This window comes from Trachurus trachurus (genome assembly GCF_905171665.1).
Source record: "Trachurus trachurus genome assembly, chromosome: 19".
NCBI lineage: Eukaryota > Metazoa > Chordata > Actinopteri > Carangiformes > Carangidae > Trachurus > Trachurus trachurus.
The window spans coordinates 11,780,786-11,800,741 of NC_139913.1; the positions used below are offsets into that span (position 1 = coordinate 11,780,786).

Here is a 19,956-nt window from a genome sequence, read left to right on the forward strand (position 1 = left end):
TTCTTCCTTAACATGTATTCTTTCAGAAAAGTCCAAAGTATTTTCTCATTTACAGAGTGATAAAAAGAGATATCCAAAATCCCCTTTGTAAAAAACTTTTATGTTTATGTTTATTTGCACTATTATAAAAGCAACAATAAAAGCAAACAATTAAATTGAAAAAAAAAAACATGTGCGAGTGAGGTAGAAACCCATTATGGGCTTATATTTAAACCTCTCCTATAAGAGCAATTGCACAAATAGCAAAGCATAACAAACAAAAGAAACAATAATATATCTTGATAAGCATTATAAACAAATAAAATGAAAAAAGAAAAACTTCTGACTCTAATGTGTCAACAAAATAAAACAAGAATTTTGAAAGTAGCTTTATCCATTGTTTAGATTTCTGTTCTGGAAATGTATGCAAATTAGCACATATTTCATTAGATATTGCCTCATTTACATATTTAAACATAAAATTTGACAAAACTTGTAATAGAAAAAATATTTGTTTTAATGTAAGTGATGAACTTGGGAAGTTTCATTGTGATATCTGTTAGTTAAAATTTTTACCCCATTCACCTCACAACAACAACAACAAAGGTTTGTTTATAACTGACATTGAGAAGGAGAGGAGGTGCTGCTGGGCTCTGATTGGTCAGCACCAGAGCAGGGAGGCGGGGCTTAAAGAGCCCTGACCTCTGACCCTGGGTTTTTAACAATAATGTCTTCTTGGTACGTTCAAGTCTGTAAACTTTAAGAAGAGGGAGAAGAAGTGGAAACAACGAGTCGTTTTTAACTTTTCTTCTGAAGCTCAAAGTAGTTTTTGTCTGTGAGGACACGATGTCATCGGTGATTATCAGTTAAAAAATCTTCTCTGTAATCCTCACAAATTAGATTTCATTTGAATTTCACCCGAGTGTGTGTGTGTATGTGTGTGTGTGTGTGTGTCTAACCGTGTGTGTGTGTGTGCAGTTCCCACTACATATCGTCTTCCAGCAACACCGTGACATCACAACTCTATTCCTGGTGTTTCGTTTCCACGGCGGCCCGCTCCTGCAGACATGATGTCATCCATCCCTCAAACTAACATCCTGGCAGTCGGTCTGCGCTCGAGTTACGGACACGCTGTGCTAGAGTGTGTGTGTGTGTGCGCATGTGTGTGCGTGTATGTGTGTTTGTGCATACGTTTGTGTTTGTATTTGTGTGAATAGAGAGAAAATCCTGACACAATTTCACATCCGGCTGCTTGACGCCCCGACCGCAAGAGCTCTCTGCATCTTTCTAACTGCACACGAGCACACACACACATAGTATATATATAAATATACACACAGACACACACACACACACACACACACACACACAAAGACACACACACACACACACACACAGTCCAACCATCATTCATACGCTTGTCTAAGCTTTCAAGCTCCATTAGCAAAATCTGTCGGCTCCTGTTGCTGAAGACCGGGTCGGTGTCGCCGCAGCCGAGCGTGAGGTGTCAAAACATGTTGGGATGGTAAACACACACACATGCACACACACACACACACACAGACACACACTGGTGCTGCATGCTCTTGTTTGGGTATGTTACCTTTGTACGGGTGCACCATGCCGTCCATCATGGCCACGGAGTCGTCGGGCTGCAGCTGCAGGGAGACGTCTCCCACGGCGTCCACCAGCTCGGAGAAGAAGTCGGCGACCTCCCGGCAGTTCTCCAGCAGCACGTAGCGATCCTGTCTGTTGGTGAAGTACGAGTCGCTCAGGTTGGCCCTGGGGAGACGGACAGGAAGAAAGAGCAGATTTAAGAAGAAGGAAGAATGAGGTCAAGTTCAAACTCTGAGCTGCTGAAGGAGGAGAGAACAACATCTAGTCTACTTGCCAACAATGAGTACCCCAAATGTTGAGTACCCCAAAGTTTTATGTTAGAAATAGATAGTATGGGTCCCCAGTATTCAGAAACTGCCGGATGCTAACTTATATATATTGGGCAATTAGCATAATTGACATAATTAGCATAATTGCCTATATGGGCAATATTTCAACAAAATTGACTTGGCTGATCTGGGCAATATTGGAGTGGTTTTAGGGGTTATTGATGATGCTGAATCCATTTCTGACATTTTCAAAATTCAAAATGGCTGTCTAAACCGGAAGTTTAGTTTTGAAATCCATCAAAATCGGCCCACTGGCGGTTAAAATCTGGTCACTTCCGGTTTAGACAGCCATTTTGAATTTTGAAAATGTCAGAAATGGATTCAGCATCATCAATAACCCCTAAAACCACTCCAATATTGCCCAGATCAGCCAAGTCAATTTTGTTGAAATATTGCCCATATAGGCAATTATGCTAATTTATGCTAATTATGGCAGTTATGCTAATTGTCCAATATATATAAGTTAGCATCCGGCAGTTTCTGAATACTGGGGACCCATACTATATATTTCTAACATAAAACTTTGGGGTACTCAACATTTCCGGGTTCACAATGGGGCCCTATGGGCTGGCAAGTAGACTAATCAGCCGAGGTCAAGATGTTTTTTCTTTCCTCACACCGTGCTCAGCAGCTACGACCTTGAATCCCTGTGAGCTCCAAACAGCTGCAGAGAGTGTGATGTGTTTGTGGCGCGACACTTCTTTTTTGTCTATAAATTATCTGGTTGTTGAACTACAGCATGAAGTTATCAGTGTTTTTAAAAAAAACGTTCCTTTCCGACTTTGTTAATGTTGGCGAGAGACAGAACGACCTCTTCCTCTTGAGTTGAAAAGCTTTGAAAAAACTATGAAAACACCAGAAGACCTGACAATTATGTTTTACTCTTAACATCAGATGTTTTTCTTTCTTTTCTTTTTTTTAAATGAGTGTTTCTTTCTGAATTACCTTGTGTTCATGAACACATCTGAACCCTCCAAGTGTATATTATAGTTTATTCTTCATCTAAAACTGTCTGTTTCCTGGAGTGATCCTCACAGCACCGCTCACTGTATCTTACTGTATTTAAGCTTTTTGATATTTAGTATACTTGATCTGAAGTATTTTCTTGTATGTTTATTATCTCTGTGATCAGTGCGATTGAAAACGGGTTTACATTGCAGCCGATCCCTATTTGAAATTTGAAATGTCTAATTTGAGTGTCTACAGCTTTTCCTGATTGTTTGCCATTTGCACATGATAAATACTTTAGATTTCTTGATATTTGATTTTGGATAATAAGCAGTTCTATAGTTCATTGCAGAGCGCTTATTTAATATTAATGATGACTGCAGTTTTCTTATTGGTTAAGACCTATAACGTGATGTAGTATGTGTATTTTGGTTAACTGAGTGAAGCTATGAAACAGACAGAGCACACTAGTTTTTGACTGTGCTTGCACGAGATTATTGTTTTGTCAGTTTACCACACACTTCTGTAGTAAACCTTTTGAATAAAGAACATGGACATGCTCAGGCTCTACAGCTTAGTGTGCACTTGCAGAAAATAGACAGAGCCACACCAACACCGATGAAGATCTAAAGACCGAAACATCGGCATGATTAAAAAAGCCCATGCAAGTTTAACAGTGTGCAGGATTTTCTCTGTATGTTTACGTTTGGATCTGCTGGTCCCTCTCCTACACACCTAAACAACATACTGTAGATGTGCAAAGATTAGCATAAAAGGGAGCATAAAAGAACCGGATCTTCTTGTCTGACGGTCACATCACTTATCACTATTGTATCGTTGCGTCCGACTGTTCCTGCAAACTTTACAAAGTGAACTATGAACGTCTTTCCTGAGTTTTCACATCATCGTCGAGTGCGGCCTTTATCTAACTTCTTGAGGCAGCTGCATTTCCTGCAAGCCAGAGTCCACCTTGTTTTGTTTTGTATCTTGTTGGAAAAGATGTTTTTGCTTTTTGTTAAATCGGACCTGTTGAAGGACAAACAGTCGCTGGCTCTTTTCCAAACAGTAATAAAAGTCTCATCTCATGTTTCTCCTGTGTAACAAACATCTGCAGTGCCAGGTTCAGTTCAAACATCGGTCTCATGACACCTCCTGCGTTAGAAGAAGTTGTTGCTGCTCCTCTTGAGTGTCTTCAGGTTTGATTCAGTGTCTTTCACACTCTGTCAACAAGGAGCCTTTTGTTAACCCAGGTTAAACAGCACGGATGAAATAAGTTCCAGTGAAAACGAATCGATACCATCTCCTCCCTGACCGAGAAATTGACTCTGTTAAGACGCAGCTGTCACGGCTGACGAGCGCTGAAAAACAAACTGACAGAAAATAAAGTTTTACTTCCGTTAACACTAAGAGGGCGTATTTGCGTATTTGATTTGCATCGACTGTGTTAAGTTTTGTTTGTTTGTTGTTTCCATGATAACGGATAAAGCTTCAAAGAAGCGTGCAACTCCTTGACCTTTTAAGGACATAAGGAAACGTCACGGCTTCATTTTATCCTCGTGTGAACTTTCTGTCGCCTTATGGATTCTTGAGTTATAACAGTGAAACACCTGCTCTGTGACATCATCGTTACCCTGACCTTTGACCTTTGACGCATCAAAATCCAAGAGTCCAAGTGAATGTTTGTGTTAAATTAATTTGAGGAAATCCAAGCAGCTGCTACAAAAAAGACAAAAACGTCACTTTAAAGAGGAACTATGCAAGTCTGGTCGCTTTTCCGCCGTTTTGCTTACCCTCCTCTCGACCATGTGCATTTTGTTTTTAACGAAGCCGGCGAAAAATCAATACATGGAGCGGTGGATAACGTTATATAACACATACGATGTTATGGCGTATATATTTGTGTAGTCTTTAACTGTCATAAACAAAACCGACCTCTGCCCATATAATTATAAATATATATTTTTTAAAGCAAAAAAAGTCAGCATGTGTCCTTGTGCCAAAGACGAGTGTGAAATCATTGACTTTGATAAAAGAACAAGGCTAATTCACCTCTTTATTTTGTCATTCCCATATTAGTAACAGTAGTAAAAGGTATTTCAGTCATTTACCACCATTTGTCCTAACGCATTTTATTTTGTTGTTAATCAGTTTTGGTGATTAACACATTTATTCTGACATTAATGCTTATATATTAGTTTATCATATCACCACTTGCCACTGTGACTTAGATGAATTAATGACAAATAATGAACATAGCACGCCTCACCTTGTCATTAATAAAATGTTAAGACCAAATTTGCTTGAGAGAGAAAAGCCGCTCAGTTTTCAGATCAGCTTAATCCTACCAGCACATTTATTCTGTAGTGTCCTCCTCTAGCTTTTCCTCTAGCCACTAGCAAACTCGAAACCAGCTACACACTGTCAGATTATTAAAAACATTACTTTTGGTTGCTTGGAAATTAAATTAAATAAGTAAAAACAACTTATTCACATCAGCTTGCAGATATGTTTATTCACTGCCAGTATACGATTATTTAGGGTGTTATATTGGCTGGATTTGTTTCTCCATGTTCTCCTCTGCATATGTTAAAATGCAACATGAGAACAGACCAGACCTGGATGGAGGAGGAGGAAGAGGAGCAGTGAACGTACCCACTGATGATGATGCTGTCGTCGAACAGGTAGACTTTGATGTGCTGGACGCCGATGGTCTCGTTGAAGCGCTGAGGGACCAGCAGCCTCAGGAGGCCCCTCAGGTCTGGAGTGTGGTACAGGGAGACTCGCATCTGGTCGGTGAAGCGCTGCAGCAGCGGCAGCAGCATGGTCCTCGAGTTAATCTGGCCTGCGTCGTCAAACAAGAAGAAGAAAAGGAAGACACAATTCAAAAAAAGTGTCAGTAACCCTTTAATTTACAGGCCGCTAATTACGTGACAATGTCAGGAAATAGCCAAGAAATAACAAGTAATTGCGTAGTTATGTCAATAAAATAACCTAGAAATAACGGACAATTTTGATAGTAATGTCATGTTTTTCATAAAGGACAAGATTACCCATGCTTTTCATGCTTTGAATTAAAAAAAAAAAAAAAGCCATTTCTCCACCAAGTCTTTGCAATTGACCATTATTTCTAGGCTGTTTCTACGCAATCAATCGTTATTTCTTGGCTATATTTCTCCACATTACTATGAAATTGGCCATTATAGAATAGAATAGAATAGACTTCCTTGTCATTATGGATTTCTGTACAACGAAATAGGAGATCTGCTCCTTAAAAGTGCCAAAATGTACAACGATACACAATACAAATGCAATAAATAATACACATCACATCATTCACACAGGCATCAGTTTAACAAATATGCAGCATCGTCAGTTTCAAATGCGGAAAGTTCAGAGATATTGCACATGTGTTTCTCAGTCGGTGAGTGGGAGGGAGTGCAGTGTCAGTGCATATGAGAGTTACATTATTATGAAATTGATCGTTATTTCTAGGCTATTTCTAGACATTATGACGCAATTACTTGTTATTTCTTGGCTATTTCTTGACATCATTTCATAATTCTGTAAATTAAAGTGTTACCAAAAGATCTTGAGGAAAAGCGGGCGACAAACCTCGTGAGCCGCGGGTGTAGTCGAGCAGTATGGAAACCTTCAGGTCAGGAGAGAGACTGTTGTCCTGTGAGCGCTGCAGAGCTTCCTCCATACAGTCCACCTGAAGGAAAACAAAACACAGTCAAAAACTAAAAGTTTTGTGTTTTCGGATAATGTCATCACTTGTTTGGTTAACTTCTCCTCAGTCTTTTTATTTTTGCTCGTCAATATTTACATATCATAGGGCAATTTGGCAATTTGTGATATTGCAGGAGCTTATCGCGAATGTGTGCCATAATAAAAGCTGACGGCAGTCCAACGAAATTCTTTTTTTTGGACGGGCAGTGTATATTTTGTGTTTGTTCCAGGTGAAGCGTGACCTATGAGTGTTATTTGTTGTTTAGTGTTTCTGGCCTTCACCTTCAAAACTTTGGACTTCCCTCCCCCTCCACATCCGATTCTCCCTGACTGTTTAGTCCTTTAAATGTCACCTCTAAACTCACTTTTTCTCCCTGATTTAACTGTCTTCTTATAATTGTATCATAATCTCTCTGTCTATTACGTTTATTTTCTTTTTTTGCCGTTTTGTATTCTTTGTTTTGCAGTAAAGCACTTTGGATCAATCTCTGCTTTTGTGTTGAACGTGCTATATAAATAAATCTGAGTGGAGCTGAGTTAAAAAAAGAAGAAAAGGGAACATTTTTAAGTTTATGCTTGCTGTATCTAAAAAGAAAAAAAACACGGCCTTCCTATAAACAAAAAAATGTGATTAATCAGAACTTTATCTGAATTTCTCTGTGTTTCTGGAGACTCTCCTCACATGTCCTCGTTAAGAAGTGCAGCCCAGTGAAACAGACGTTTTGTTGTGTGAAGTCAGTGGAGTTCCCCACATTACACAAAACACACTGATGCATTGTGGGAAATCTTCTCAATGATCTGATTATAGATACCCCCGGCCCCCCCTCTCCCTGACAGATAAGTTTCAAGTTTAATATTTAACCATCTATCGCACAACAAAGTTTTTGATCCACAGAAATGCTGCTGTAGTTTTTTTAAAAGGTTTTATACGAGTGCTCAGACAAAACAACATTAAAAATTTTAAATAATAATCATTTTTATAATTTTCTGGTATATTATAGCTCCAAAAATAAGAATAATGTTAATAATTAACTAATAAAACAACTTTGGACCAACATGTTTACTGTTTTCAGTCTCTTAAATATGAGGATTTACTGCTCTGCTTTACTCTACGTGCATGTTTTCATTATTTTCTGTTATTTTTACACATCAAACTGGATAAAACAAACATCAAACTGCAGATCTGAAAGCTGCTCAGTTGTTTTTTTCACTTCTGTCGTCGTGATATTTCCCTGGAACGAGCCGGCAGCAAAAAAAAAAAAAAAAAAAAAAAAACACGTCCTGTGGTTTCTGTAAATCACCTTCTCACATCTCACATCTCATCGCCCTACAAACCACAGATTGACGTCGTGGACTGGCAGGTTTCAACTGGCGTCGTCATCGCTCGTTGTTGTTTTTTTTTTTTTGCAAAGGAACAGCTGACGAGCTCGGTTGCTACGGTTACAAAAAGTGTACACGTCTCTTTTTTAATGATCTGGTTTCAGATGAAAGTGACGTTAGTAAGAGTTTTTTCTTTCCTATGGTTATCTGTGAACAAGACTGAGGTGCAAAACAGAGATTGATGGCGATTGATAAATGACGGATACTGCCCAGTTATCAAACACTGGCGGCCTTTTATCTATCGGTTTACTGAGTGTGGGAAAAGCATGACTAACTCCAACTAACTGCTCACAACAAGGAAACTGGTAGCAACAGCAGAGTCTTTATTTGTGGCCTCTTGGCATTCGTTCCCCACCTGATATCAAACAAACACTTCTTTCCACACACACTCGGGCTAAATTGTGCATCTGGCGCCCAAATGCATTCATTACGCGTGACCCCGGAGTGCCTGTTTATGTGCCAGTAAAACATTTCTCCTTCTTTCTTCTTTCCAGTCTTGAGCTCTGAACCACCCACTGTTTATCTCTGTCTGAATGCACAGAAGGTTTCGTCCTCACGCTGCGTAACATTTGTCCAGATAGAAAATGTGTGCGTCCTCAACGTTATTTCTGCAGGAGTCTCAAACTCTTGGGGCCTGGATGTCAGATCTCACCTGACATACTGTATGATTTATCAGAGTAATTAAGACTAATCATTAGTCGTAGCTGTAAAATCATAAATATCTAACATTTAACTGAGAAAGGTGTCAAGATAAACACTTGGGTTGATTTACCGCAGCAGCAAAATGACATTTTTATGGAGGACAGAGTTTGAACTGAGGCGCACAATGGATTTATTATGTTTAATGTGGAGGTTGATGTGACTGTGAATGCGTTTCCTGTCTTATCTGCAAACATAAAGCTGCAGGAAACACAGCTATACTGATACATAGATAAATCTGCAGCTTGTATGCACGACGTTGAGATGTTTTGATGCTTAGCCCTCACACGGTGTAATCATGGAGACATCTCATCGCTCTCAAATGAACTCTCTGCTGCCGTGAAGAACAACAACCATCGAGAACAAGGAGACCTGCACCAGGCGATCATCTAAAGAGACGAGGAGACTCTGAGACGACCTGCAGCTGACCTGAGATTCGGCTGCTGCTGCTTGAAAGGGCAAAGGGAAGTCACCGCAAATGTTGAATCATTCTCTACTGTTTCTGCACTTTGTGTGAACCTGACTGACAAAGAAAAACTATTGTGAACGGATCACTTTTTTTGTGCTTCAACACTTTTTGCACTGTGCTGTATACATTTTTTAAACGTATTATTAACAGATGAATTGCAAAATACCATAAAATATCCAGCTTGGTCTGATTTAACCCGATCAGTTGATCTCTAAACCAGACATTTTCACATTCAGTTTGTATCTCGATCAAAAATTAACATTATCTATCGACTGTAATGATCATAGTTAAAGGGATAGTTCAACATTTTAGCAAATAGACATAGCAGTAGGTTCGTTACCTTTAATTGTCGGTGTAAGCTATTTTTAGAACGACCGAGCCGAGCGGCGAGCTGCTCAGAGCTTTTGCGAGACAGAGTTGTTTTCGAGGTAAATTCATGCAAAACCGCTGATGCGCGTTGCCTTCAGGGGCAGTTTTTCTCTCTGTATTTACCTTGAAAACAACTCTGTCTCGTAACGTTCTGTTATTATCTCATAGCGTGGTGAATGTGCAGGTCACAACTTGTCCACCAGAGCGTTTTGGAGTTGTTGGATTGTGTATTTGATGAGTTTGATGAGGGAAACCAAGAAATCCCATTAGCCGCTGTAGCATAGCTCTGAGCAGCTCACGGCTCTGCTCCGCCGTTCTAAAAATAGCTTGCACCAACAATTAAAGGTAACGAACCTACTGCTATGACTATAGCGATTATGGCAATGGGCCAATTTGCCAAAATGTTGAACTATCCCTTTAAGTCCAGGAAAATCTCACATCATTCAAGCTCCTATAATCTTTAATCAAACCTGCATTGTTTACGTCCACATTTATGAGCAGTCTCCCTCTTTCGTAGCTTTTTACGTCGACCTATAGACCAGAGGAACCGTGCGCAACAATCTCCACAAATCCACACTTTGTCGTTATCAGTGTCTCTTATAAAGCAGCCGGAGTCGCCTTTGTGTGTTTCTTTGCTCAACATAATCGCTGCCATACATTTTTTCTGATTGTTTCCGTTGCCTGCACCTGAACTTATTGTAGATAACGCTGCACAGGTGTGACTGACTGTCGGTATCAGTATCAGTCCAGTGTTGGTGTGTTAAGCCGCGGGGATTCAGTCTCTGAGGTCACATCACACACCTGCAGTTTTCACTTTTCTCTCGTCTAAACCACAAACTGTCTTTGCATTTTTCTACCGAGCCGAGTCGAGTTCATTTCGTTCCAATTACAAGGAAAACCTGGTTCTTTAGAATAAAATAAAATAAAATAAAAAAATTGCACATGGACTGGTCTTGACTGGACTGAAACCTCAATAACTCATGTTTCTAGTAATCTGTCTTCTTGTGAGGTTGCAGAGTTTGGCAGAAATCACAAGATGGATTTGAATGCTTTTAACTGTAATTAAGCATGTTTGACTCATCTCTGCCCTTTTCTGTAATTCTCCCTGCAAAAAAAACAAAAAAAAAAACAGCTGAATACGAGCATCAGTCCAGACTGTGGTTTACTCTGGGTTAATGTTGTTATGCTAGGCTCTCCAAGCATGAAGAACAGCAGGCCATCACATGCCAGCACTGGTCTCCTTATACCCATAAACCCTTGCATTTTGAGGTCACTCACTCCTTGTAGCTGGCCTCCAGTGCATTTTCATGCCGAACAAACCACAGTGCGGTTCTCCTTTTGGACGACGACTCTGACTCACATTTTCTGGCATCTCTGACCAGTCATTTGGCGCGTGTCTGTGCTCGGATGCCATTGTTCTCACCTGACCAGAACTAGAGCAGTTTCACTCTCCAGAGTTGTAAAACACAGAGCACAGTTTAAAAGCAAATCTTGTCTCACAAAACCGAAACACGGCTTCTTCTTTTTTTTTTTTCCTCCTCACCAGCTCCTGCTCCAGCTGACCCGTTCCCAGATACAACGAAGCCATCACCACTCGCCTCTTTGCCGTCTTGATTCGTGCCTGGAGTGACAGGAAAAGTAAAAACAGTAAAAAAAACAAGGAATCGTGACAAAGAACGAGTGTTTGCATGTCTGATGTTACGAAATAATAAACTATTAGCAGAAAGCACATTTACTGCCAAGAGCAGCAGAAGACAGACGCATAAGTAAGCAGATTTCAGGGGGCCACCGCCACCGGGTGCTTTCAGGTTGAAAACTGAAAAACATCTGATTTTCATCCACAAAGAAAATGTTTTTTATTAAGTTTATCATTAAGCATTCGCACAGATAGTTTTTGTTATTAAGGTGCAGGTTTACTCGGCCGTCACTCAACCATTTTCCGCCTTTTATTCTTATAATTAAACCAGAACAAAGAAACAGAAAACAAAAGTCTGCGAAGCTTTCAGCGTTTTGTGCACTAATAAAACCTGTTCACAACAAAGAGGTGAGTTATTGAATTAAACAAAGTCAACGCCTTGAGCTACAACTGCAGCTAACAATTGTGAGCTCACTGATCAATCTCCCGATTTAACGACATAATCATTCAGCTATTAAACTTTTATAAACAATTTGCTTCCAGGTTAAGTCCAACCAATGACTGAAAATAAATTAATTTTAATAGAAGAATAACAGAAAAACTTAATTTAATGAAGTCTTACTAATCAATAAATCAATTGATCATGGCTTACAAGTGCAAAATAAGATTTTAAACGTGCATAAATTATTTCCTCTGCTTGAGGCACAACGAACGTTTCAGCACATGACGTGAAATAAAAAAAATATCAAACGGCCTGGTCACAATGACTACGTGGAAACAGAAGTATGTTCACGTAGGTCTAGGTGTGTGTATGTACTGTATGTGTGTAATTTTAGATCAGTTTTGGCACACACACAATAACCATTCAGTTGCAACCTTCCCCGTTTTCATAGGTATGGGGAAGCGTTAAAAAACTAAAAAACACTAATGGCATGTTGTTGAGAGCAGCACACCCGTTCACACCCAAGTTACATTATGGTCCAACAGACCGTGAAACCATCCAGTGTTAAACTCTCTATTAGTCTGTTTAAACACACACACATCAAATATCATGAAGTCAAACACCTGCAGGAAGTTTCTTTCTTTCTTTCTTTCTTTCTTTCTTTCTTTCTTTCTTTCTTTCTTTCTTTCTTTCTTTCTTTCTTTCTTTCTGAACTCTCTCTGTCTGAGTTTGAACAATAGGGAAACTCTCCAGTCTTTTCCCCAGAAGCTAAATTCCTGTTTCGCTGTGGAGCAGCTGGAGGAGACATAAAAGGATTCCTATGTGGTGACACACAGCAGGTGTCCGACCACATTAAAACTAAAAATTCAACACTTAAATATTTTATATTGTAAATGTATCCACTTTTTTTTTACTGAATCAGTAGAAAAAAATGAGATTTTTCTAACTGTTAACTGGTAACTTTCTCCAAACAGGAAGAACCTGTAGCGTAGTCGATATAAAAAGGCGCTGAGTCACACACATCTGATGGGAAAATACTTCCTTAATTACCTCAGGACCTGTTTGTTTGTTGTGTGTCTGCCAAAGTACACACTGGTACACACATACTGTACACACACACACACACGTGAGAACGATTAAGTGTTGTGTTGGTCGTGTGACGCCGACTGACCGACCGACCGACCGACCGACCGACCTTCATGGCCTGGTAGAACTGATCGGGGGACGTGAGGATGTGGATGCTGGTGCCCGGGACCCGGAAGGCGGGAACGTGCTCGGCCATCCATCGGAAGTGGCTGCAGAGGCCGTCGGCGCCCTGAGACCCCGGGGTGGTCCTGGACACGCAGTGCGGCGCTGGGTCGGCTTCGGCGAGCAGGGGAGCGAGCAGCAGCACGGAGGAGCTGCAGGAAACCAGAAAAGTCACAAGACAGTGTCGTTAACGTAACTAACAGGTTAATCCAAGAAGACGAGCGTAGTAAAACCAGAACCAGTTTTATAATTGATTCAGTTATTATTGATAATATACATCTCAAATTAATATTTTCTGGTTTTCTTTCTCTGTGGTTTTGTAGAATTAATCAAACCAAACAAGACATTTAAAGGGATAGTTAAACATTTTGGCAAATTGGCCCATTGCCATAATCGCATAATAGTTTGCGTGGCCGGGAGCTGTGCAGGTCACAACTTCTCCACCAGAGCGTTTTGGAGTTGTTGAGGGAAACCAAGAAATCCCATTAGCCTCCGTAGCGTAGTTCTGAGCAGCTCACGGCTCTGCCCCGCCGTTCTAAAAATAGCTTGCACCGACAATTAAAGGTAACGAACCTACTCCTAAAACTATAGGGATTATGGCAATGGGCCAATTTGCCAAAATGTTGAACTATCCCTTAAATGACCCGGGAAAGACATTTCACACAGTTTTCTGTCAGTTGAAGAAGAAGAACTACGCCTGGACAATATTTCAATATGATCAATATTTCAGTTTTCAGTGTAAACCAGTTCACTAGTGGTCGACAGAACAGTTTCATATTGAGATCCATCAGTAAACTGCTCCTGAGATTTAGCTCCTGTCGATCATAGACATTTGTCCAGTTGTTGCAGAGCTGAAGATGCTCAACTAACGAGTGTTTTTATTTATCGATTAACCAAACGAGAAGGTAAATCCAACACTTTTGTCTGTGCAAAGTCAGAAAACAAAAAATGTACTGTATATGTTAAACAATTTCTTTAAACTCATAATTTTGAATTCAAAGGTCGTTTAAAACCTGACAATGTTGTCATTTCAGAGTTCATGTACTGAAACGAGTAGAAATTTGGATTTAAATTTTTTGCTCTAAAGAACAATTTGCATAACAAATTGAAGCAAAAAAAACTAGTGTCTTTGTAGTGTGTATGTACTGTATATTACATCCGACGCAGGAGATTGTGTCCATGTATGGCATTCATGTAATTGTGTCTTTTGGCTCTTGTTTTTCTCACTACAGTTTTTTTGAAAACTCAATAAAAAACCATTTGAAATAAAGAACAATTTGATTATTGAACTATTAATCGATAAACCATCATTATTCTGATTATTTAAGGTCCAGTTAGTAGCTGTTCTGGAGCTTTCAGTCGTATCGACACAATCTTTTTGTGTCAATAGTTTGTTCATGCAACTAAAACCAAATCTTCAAACCATCATCCTAACCACTCAAACATCCACAGTAATTAACTCTACAGTGGAAAACAAAAACAAAAACTCCCCTGGGGAATCTCCGTCGTCGGCCAAAACAGGGCAGGCCCGGCCGGCCGGCCTGTGCCATGTAGGGCAGGAAAACATTGGCTCCACACGTATTGTGTGTGTTTGTACTTCTGTCTCGTCGCAGGTGCCAACTGGGCTCAAATATCAAGATGTCAGAGCTCCAACCAGCTCATGAACTCACGCCGGGACAGCACAAATCCAAATATTATCACGGAAACAGCTAAATTAAGAGATTAATGGTTGGATTACACATCCATGAGAAGATTTGACACTGTACAGTACAATACAACTGTGTCTGGTTTCTCTTTCTCTTTGTCAGTGTCCTAAACTTCACCCAACAACACCCAGATGCCCTCGCTCTCCTCTTTTGTCTCCGACGTATAAAAAAAAATATCTGATCTGACAGAGCAGCCACATTAAATAAAGACAGGGTGGAGTGTTCGACCTCAGACACGACTGTCAGGAGTCATTCCTCTGCCTTCCCTTTGTTTTCACTGTGACAGACAAAGCCTCACACACATTAAACATCCACATACATTCACACTGAGGCTTGAACTCGACCCACAAAAGCCGACTTACAGTAAATCACACACTCGGCTCAGCTTTTCTTTCCAAAGCCACCGAGACTGAGCTGAGTTGTATCTTTTCGGGAGGAGGGGGATTTCCCTGTTGTTTGTGAGTCCACTCATAAATACGGCACATTTTTCTCACTAAGCCATAAAACAATTGTCACATCAAAGCTGCAATAATATTATGCTGCAATGCCCTCGCTAGTGTTTAGAGCACGGAGCAAAATACAAAGGTTATTATCGGTACAACGATGATGTTATGTAACGTGCCGATGAACCTCAGCCGACCCCTTTAGGATTTTTCTGTACCAGGTAAAAAGACAAAGAAGAGAGGAGTGTGTGACAGCAGGGTCAAAAAAGAAGCATTCGATTTTTTTTTTTTTTTTTTCGTCCCTCCAACAGATCTGGATTACAATCAGGATCTGCAACAACCTGCAGAATGAGAGCAATAAATCTCAATGACAGAAATCTGTGATCAGGAAACTGATTAAAAAAACAAAATTCCTGTATTTGCCTCCTTTTAAGTGGATCTGCAGCAACATTTTATGGCTTCTTCTTACTCTTCTCTGATCCACGCCCCCATCGCCTCCACCACATTTGAGTCCAGACAGACTCTATTTTTTTTGGTGTAAACCTACTCCTTGCAAAAAAAAACAAACATGTTGTGTGAGAGGAGAATGACAGGAGACAGGAATTTTATGCAAATTTGCTCGGGTGACGCATCAAATGTCCGGGAAAGTCGAAGACTTACGATAAAATGTGCTGCCGTGCTGAATGAGGCCGTGAATTCCCTTTGACTGTATGTAAACATATTTGAGCTGTCAATCGAAAACATTTCATAAAAAGTGAGATAACAAGAGCATCTGTAGCTCATTGTGTCTTTTTTGTTTTTTTTACTTGCTCAAAATGTACCAAATGTTTTATAATGGAAAATATGCTGTTGCTTTATGCAAATGTAACTTTATCATATACATTTACCAATAATAAACACTCATAAGACCTCCGATAAAAACATGAGGGGTCACCATGTGACTGCAGTTTAGTAACTTCCAGGAAACGATGAGTCAAAGACCGACGTAACAGAAACTGTGTTAATTGCATGTCACGAGAAATAGTGGCATTAAGAGGAATTTGCACTCACATGTTATTATCTTTTCAACTTTGACAGGCCAACATATATGGCGAGGAAAATAAGTATTGAACGTGTCAACAGTTTTCTCAGAAAACATATTTCTAACGGAGCTATTGACATGAAATTTTCACCAGATGTCGACCCGAGTAATGCACACGTATGTCCATAAATAAAGTAAAGTGTAATAAAGTGAAATGACACAGGGAATAAGTATTGAACACATGGAGAAAAAGAGGAGGTGCAAAAAGGTTTGGAAAGACAAGAAAGCAGCTGGAGTCAAAGTCATCCTGTCTCCTAGTGCAAAGTAATATCAGCTGGTTTAGTCCAAACTGACGCCTATGAAAAGGTTTCTCATCACCAAGGTGTCACACAAGAGGCGTCTCATGATGGGGAAAAGCAAAGAGCTTCTCCAGACCTTCAGAAACTGATGTTGCAGAACAAACTGATGCATCAGTTGCAGATGTGTCTGAATGCATCATTTTATCTGTTAGTGCCGTTGATCCAGAAGTGAAAACAACAACGTTTCACCATAAACTGGCCAGGACCAATAAGATTTCTGACTGAGTCAAAAGAAAACTAAGAAGAGTCGTCCAACAGCCAAGGAGCCTGACAGAGAGCTGCAGACAGACCTATAAAAGATCAAAACAATGAGTAATGCATTTAACCGCCGTCTATGCATACTCACCATGCAAGTCTATTGATGCGTTCAATTATTTCCCCGCTGTATCTATAGGTGCAGGTGTGTGTGTCTGTGTATAGGTGTAAGTATGTGGGATAGGAAATGCAATAATGATTATACATCATTGTTATTTTATGTGTCGACTGCACTCTGGATAATAATTATGCCACAACAAGTTAAACGCCCTAAATATTTAAATAAGAATGGAAAGATAAATAGAAAACATTTAGTGTTTCATTGACATTAGCCGACACACACACACACACACACACACACACATATAAAAAGATAGACCAATAAGTAGCTGCTCCTTTGGTGGAGGTAATTATGTGCCCACTGTTTCTGCTTTTCATTTCATGGCTGAGCTAATCAATATAAAATCAACTATCACCTCAGGCTACACTGAGACACAATAAAAGCCTCCATAAAACAAACATAAAGCGGATTAGCGGGAATTGTTTTCATTTTTATTTATTCTTTTGCTCACTTACTGTACGACGGCCTGTTACAGGAAGTCTGGAGTTAACTTCCTTACATTTTGATGAGGTTACGTTACGTTAATGAGACCGAACCTTTTCTGGCTGCGTGCGTGGTGATTAGAAATGAATGGAGGAGCTGTTTTTTACTCTCTGGTATGTGACTGTGCCACATCCTCCCTCCTCTATGATCTGAAGCATGTGACAGGACAAACGGCTCCGTCTGTCCTCTTTCTCGTAAGGAACTCCTCACTCAGACGCGGCGATGCGATCACGCCTTCAGCAGAGAATAGATCCCTCACAGATTCAGATCCTCATTCTTCAGCTTCTTAAGAGTTTAGAATAATGATAATAATAATAATAATAATAATAATAATAATAATAATAATAATAATAATAATAATAATAATAATAATAATAATAATAATAATAATAATAATAATAATAATAATAATATACTGATTTATTCCAAAGGGAAGCAGCCAAAAGTAGATGTGGACACCTGAAAATATGACCTGCTGTGTGTCATCATTACTGAAGATCTTGGATTCCGAGTCTTTGTCAAATTGTTTCCACAAAAACTTAAAGCCCCTGTACAGACTTTTCATTTAGTGTTGATTTTGGCGGCCCATGTGGACGAAAGCAGTGGTGTTTTGCCGGATTGAAAACTGCATTTCCCACTGTCATGAAGACGTTTGTGTAGATTTGCTTTGGAAACGTCGGAAAGAAGACGGGACTTGCTTTTTCTTTTTCTTTTTAAGCAGCTTAATGTATCTATTCGTATCGTTTCGTCAGTGGTCCGACCCGACCATGCCTTCCAGAGGTATAGAATTAGACTACTTAGAAATAGCGTATCTTCACACTGATGGGCTCATTTGCTGTTGTAGGTAACAGAGACACATCAGCAGAAACCAGAGACTTTTGCGTATCCAGTTAAAAGCTCCGTACAGGGGCTTTAATAAATAAAGTGTCAAATAAAACTGTTTCCACAAAGATCAGAGATCATCATTGTCTAAAACAGTGGTTCCCAACTTTTTTTTGTCTTGTAGGCTTCCCCCTGAGCTTATCTCTGTTCTGACTCCTCTTGATAAATCAAACCCTCCTCGCCCACTTGATGCGTTGTGTGATAAAAACAGTCACGTTTAAAGTGAGATTAATATGTAGCTAAACAACAGATCACTTTGCCTTTCTGATGTTGACTTAATGTTCTTGTAGAACGGACGTGTTGTATCATGAGATATTGCGGTTTTCCACCCCCATTATTATTAGTTTCTCATCCATGACGTCCCGCCCTTCTGACTGACTGATGACAGCAGGCGAAACTAATGTTGACAAAGTGATGATTTAACGATTGTAAAAAGTTTGTCCATTGTGTTTTATTTTGAAATTAACCAGATGCACTGTGCTTTTGACTTCCTGGTGTGAGACGATATAAATCGGCGATATAGGCCTAATCTATTGACTTGAATGGGAGCAAAATGTGGGAACTGGGGCTCAGTCATGGTCATAACACAACTGATTATGAAATGAAAATCATTTTAATTTATCTTTAATTTTTACAAAGACACTAGGGTGATGAATTTTAAATAATAATCGCGACAATGTCAAGAAAATAGCTAAGAAATAACGGTCAATTTCATAGTAATGTCGAGAAATAAAGCCTAGAAATAATGATTGACTGCGTAGACCAGAAATAACTCAACTGCAAGGACTTGGTGGAGAACAATTCTGGCCTTTCCCAAAAAATTCAAAGCATGAAAATCATGTGTAATCATTTGCATCTATGTAAAACATGACATTACTATGAAATTGACCGTTATTTCTAGGCTATTTCTTGACATCACTACACGATTACTAGTTATTTCTTGGCTATTTCTTGAAATTATCACGTAATTAGCGGCCTTTAAACTGAAGGGTTACCAATAATTCTCCTTCATTTTTGCTCTTTTGAACTCAAACATAAATTAGAATCTGTCTGCCTTCTAAATAAAATCATAAATTAATGATAGAAATCAACCTGTCGTTCTCTCATAACATAGCCTAACATACAACTTTCCGCTCCCATGAACCGTCTCCTGAGCCCGCAGCATCAGTAACTGGATGTTTGAGTCATTTATCAATGTTTGGCGTGGCCTTGGTGTTGTTGTGCGACAGGTTATTACTGTATCGCCCAGAGGGGGAACTAGTTGCGGCGCGACCGGGAATATTTATTTAGTTCTTGGAAATAAATCAATAAATGTTTCTACCCCTATGCAAAGTGCTCGTACACGTACCCACTGGTCACTCAGCTGGAGCGAGGGGGTGAAAACATCCCTGAGGTGTGTCCACATACTTTTGTCCCTCACTCATCTGGATTACTGATCTACCTGTTGACACTGTTCTCAGGTAAACCACATTTTTTTCCACTCTGTGTAATTTCAGACTTGCAAAGAATTCAGAGTTAAGTGCGGGAGGAAACAAAGCCAAACAGCTACAGTTTCACGAGAGAGGAGATGAGATAAGAGAGATGTGTAGATGACAAACTCTTATTTCAGGCTCCAACGTGTCTCCATGATCCAAACTTTTGTTTCCTTTACAGAAACTGGGTCACAACCTGGGAACACCACTTCACACTAATTTCCGACAGAGGCAGACCCTTCCCATTATTCATCTCAAAACTCTGGTGAAGATAACGCCTTCAGCTCAGATCAATGGATCTTGATCTGTTCCTGATTAAGTTCCCGGCACTGTGATCTGGTTTGGTCTTTTTTTTTTATCAGAAACTTC

At 39.7% G+C, this 19,956-nt stretch overlaps 1 protein-coding gene across 1 annotated transcript in view; it reads right to left on the minus strand.

The window, feature by feature from the left end:
• pgs1 (phosphatidylglycerophosphate synthase 1) overlaps positions 1–19,956 on the minus strand; it is a 36,895-nt gene that overhangs the window by 15,635 nt on the left and 1,304 nt on the right. The window contains exons 2-6 of the mRNA XM_083993770.1: positions 12,793–12,997; positions 11,063–11,140; positions 6,486–6,585; positions 5,526–5,715; positions 1,583–1,761 (exon numbers count right to left, since the gene is read on the minus strand). Of these exons, the coding sequence (XP_083849896.1) occupies positions 1,583–1,761; positions 5,526–5,715; positions 6,486–6,585; positions 11,063–11,140; positions 12,793–12,997 (752 nt within the window). The remainder of the gene's footprint in view (positions 1–1,582; positions 1,762–5,525; positions 5,716–6,485; positions 6,586–11,062; positions 11,141–12,792; positions 12,998–19,956) is intronic.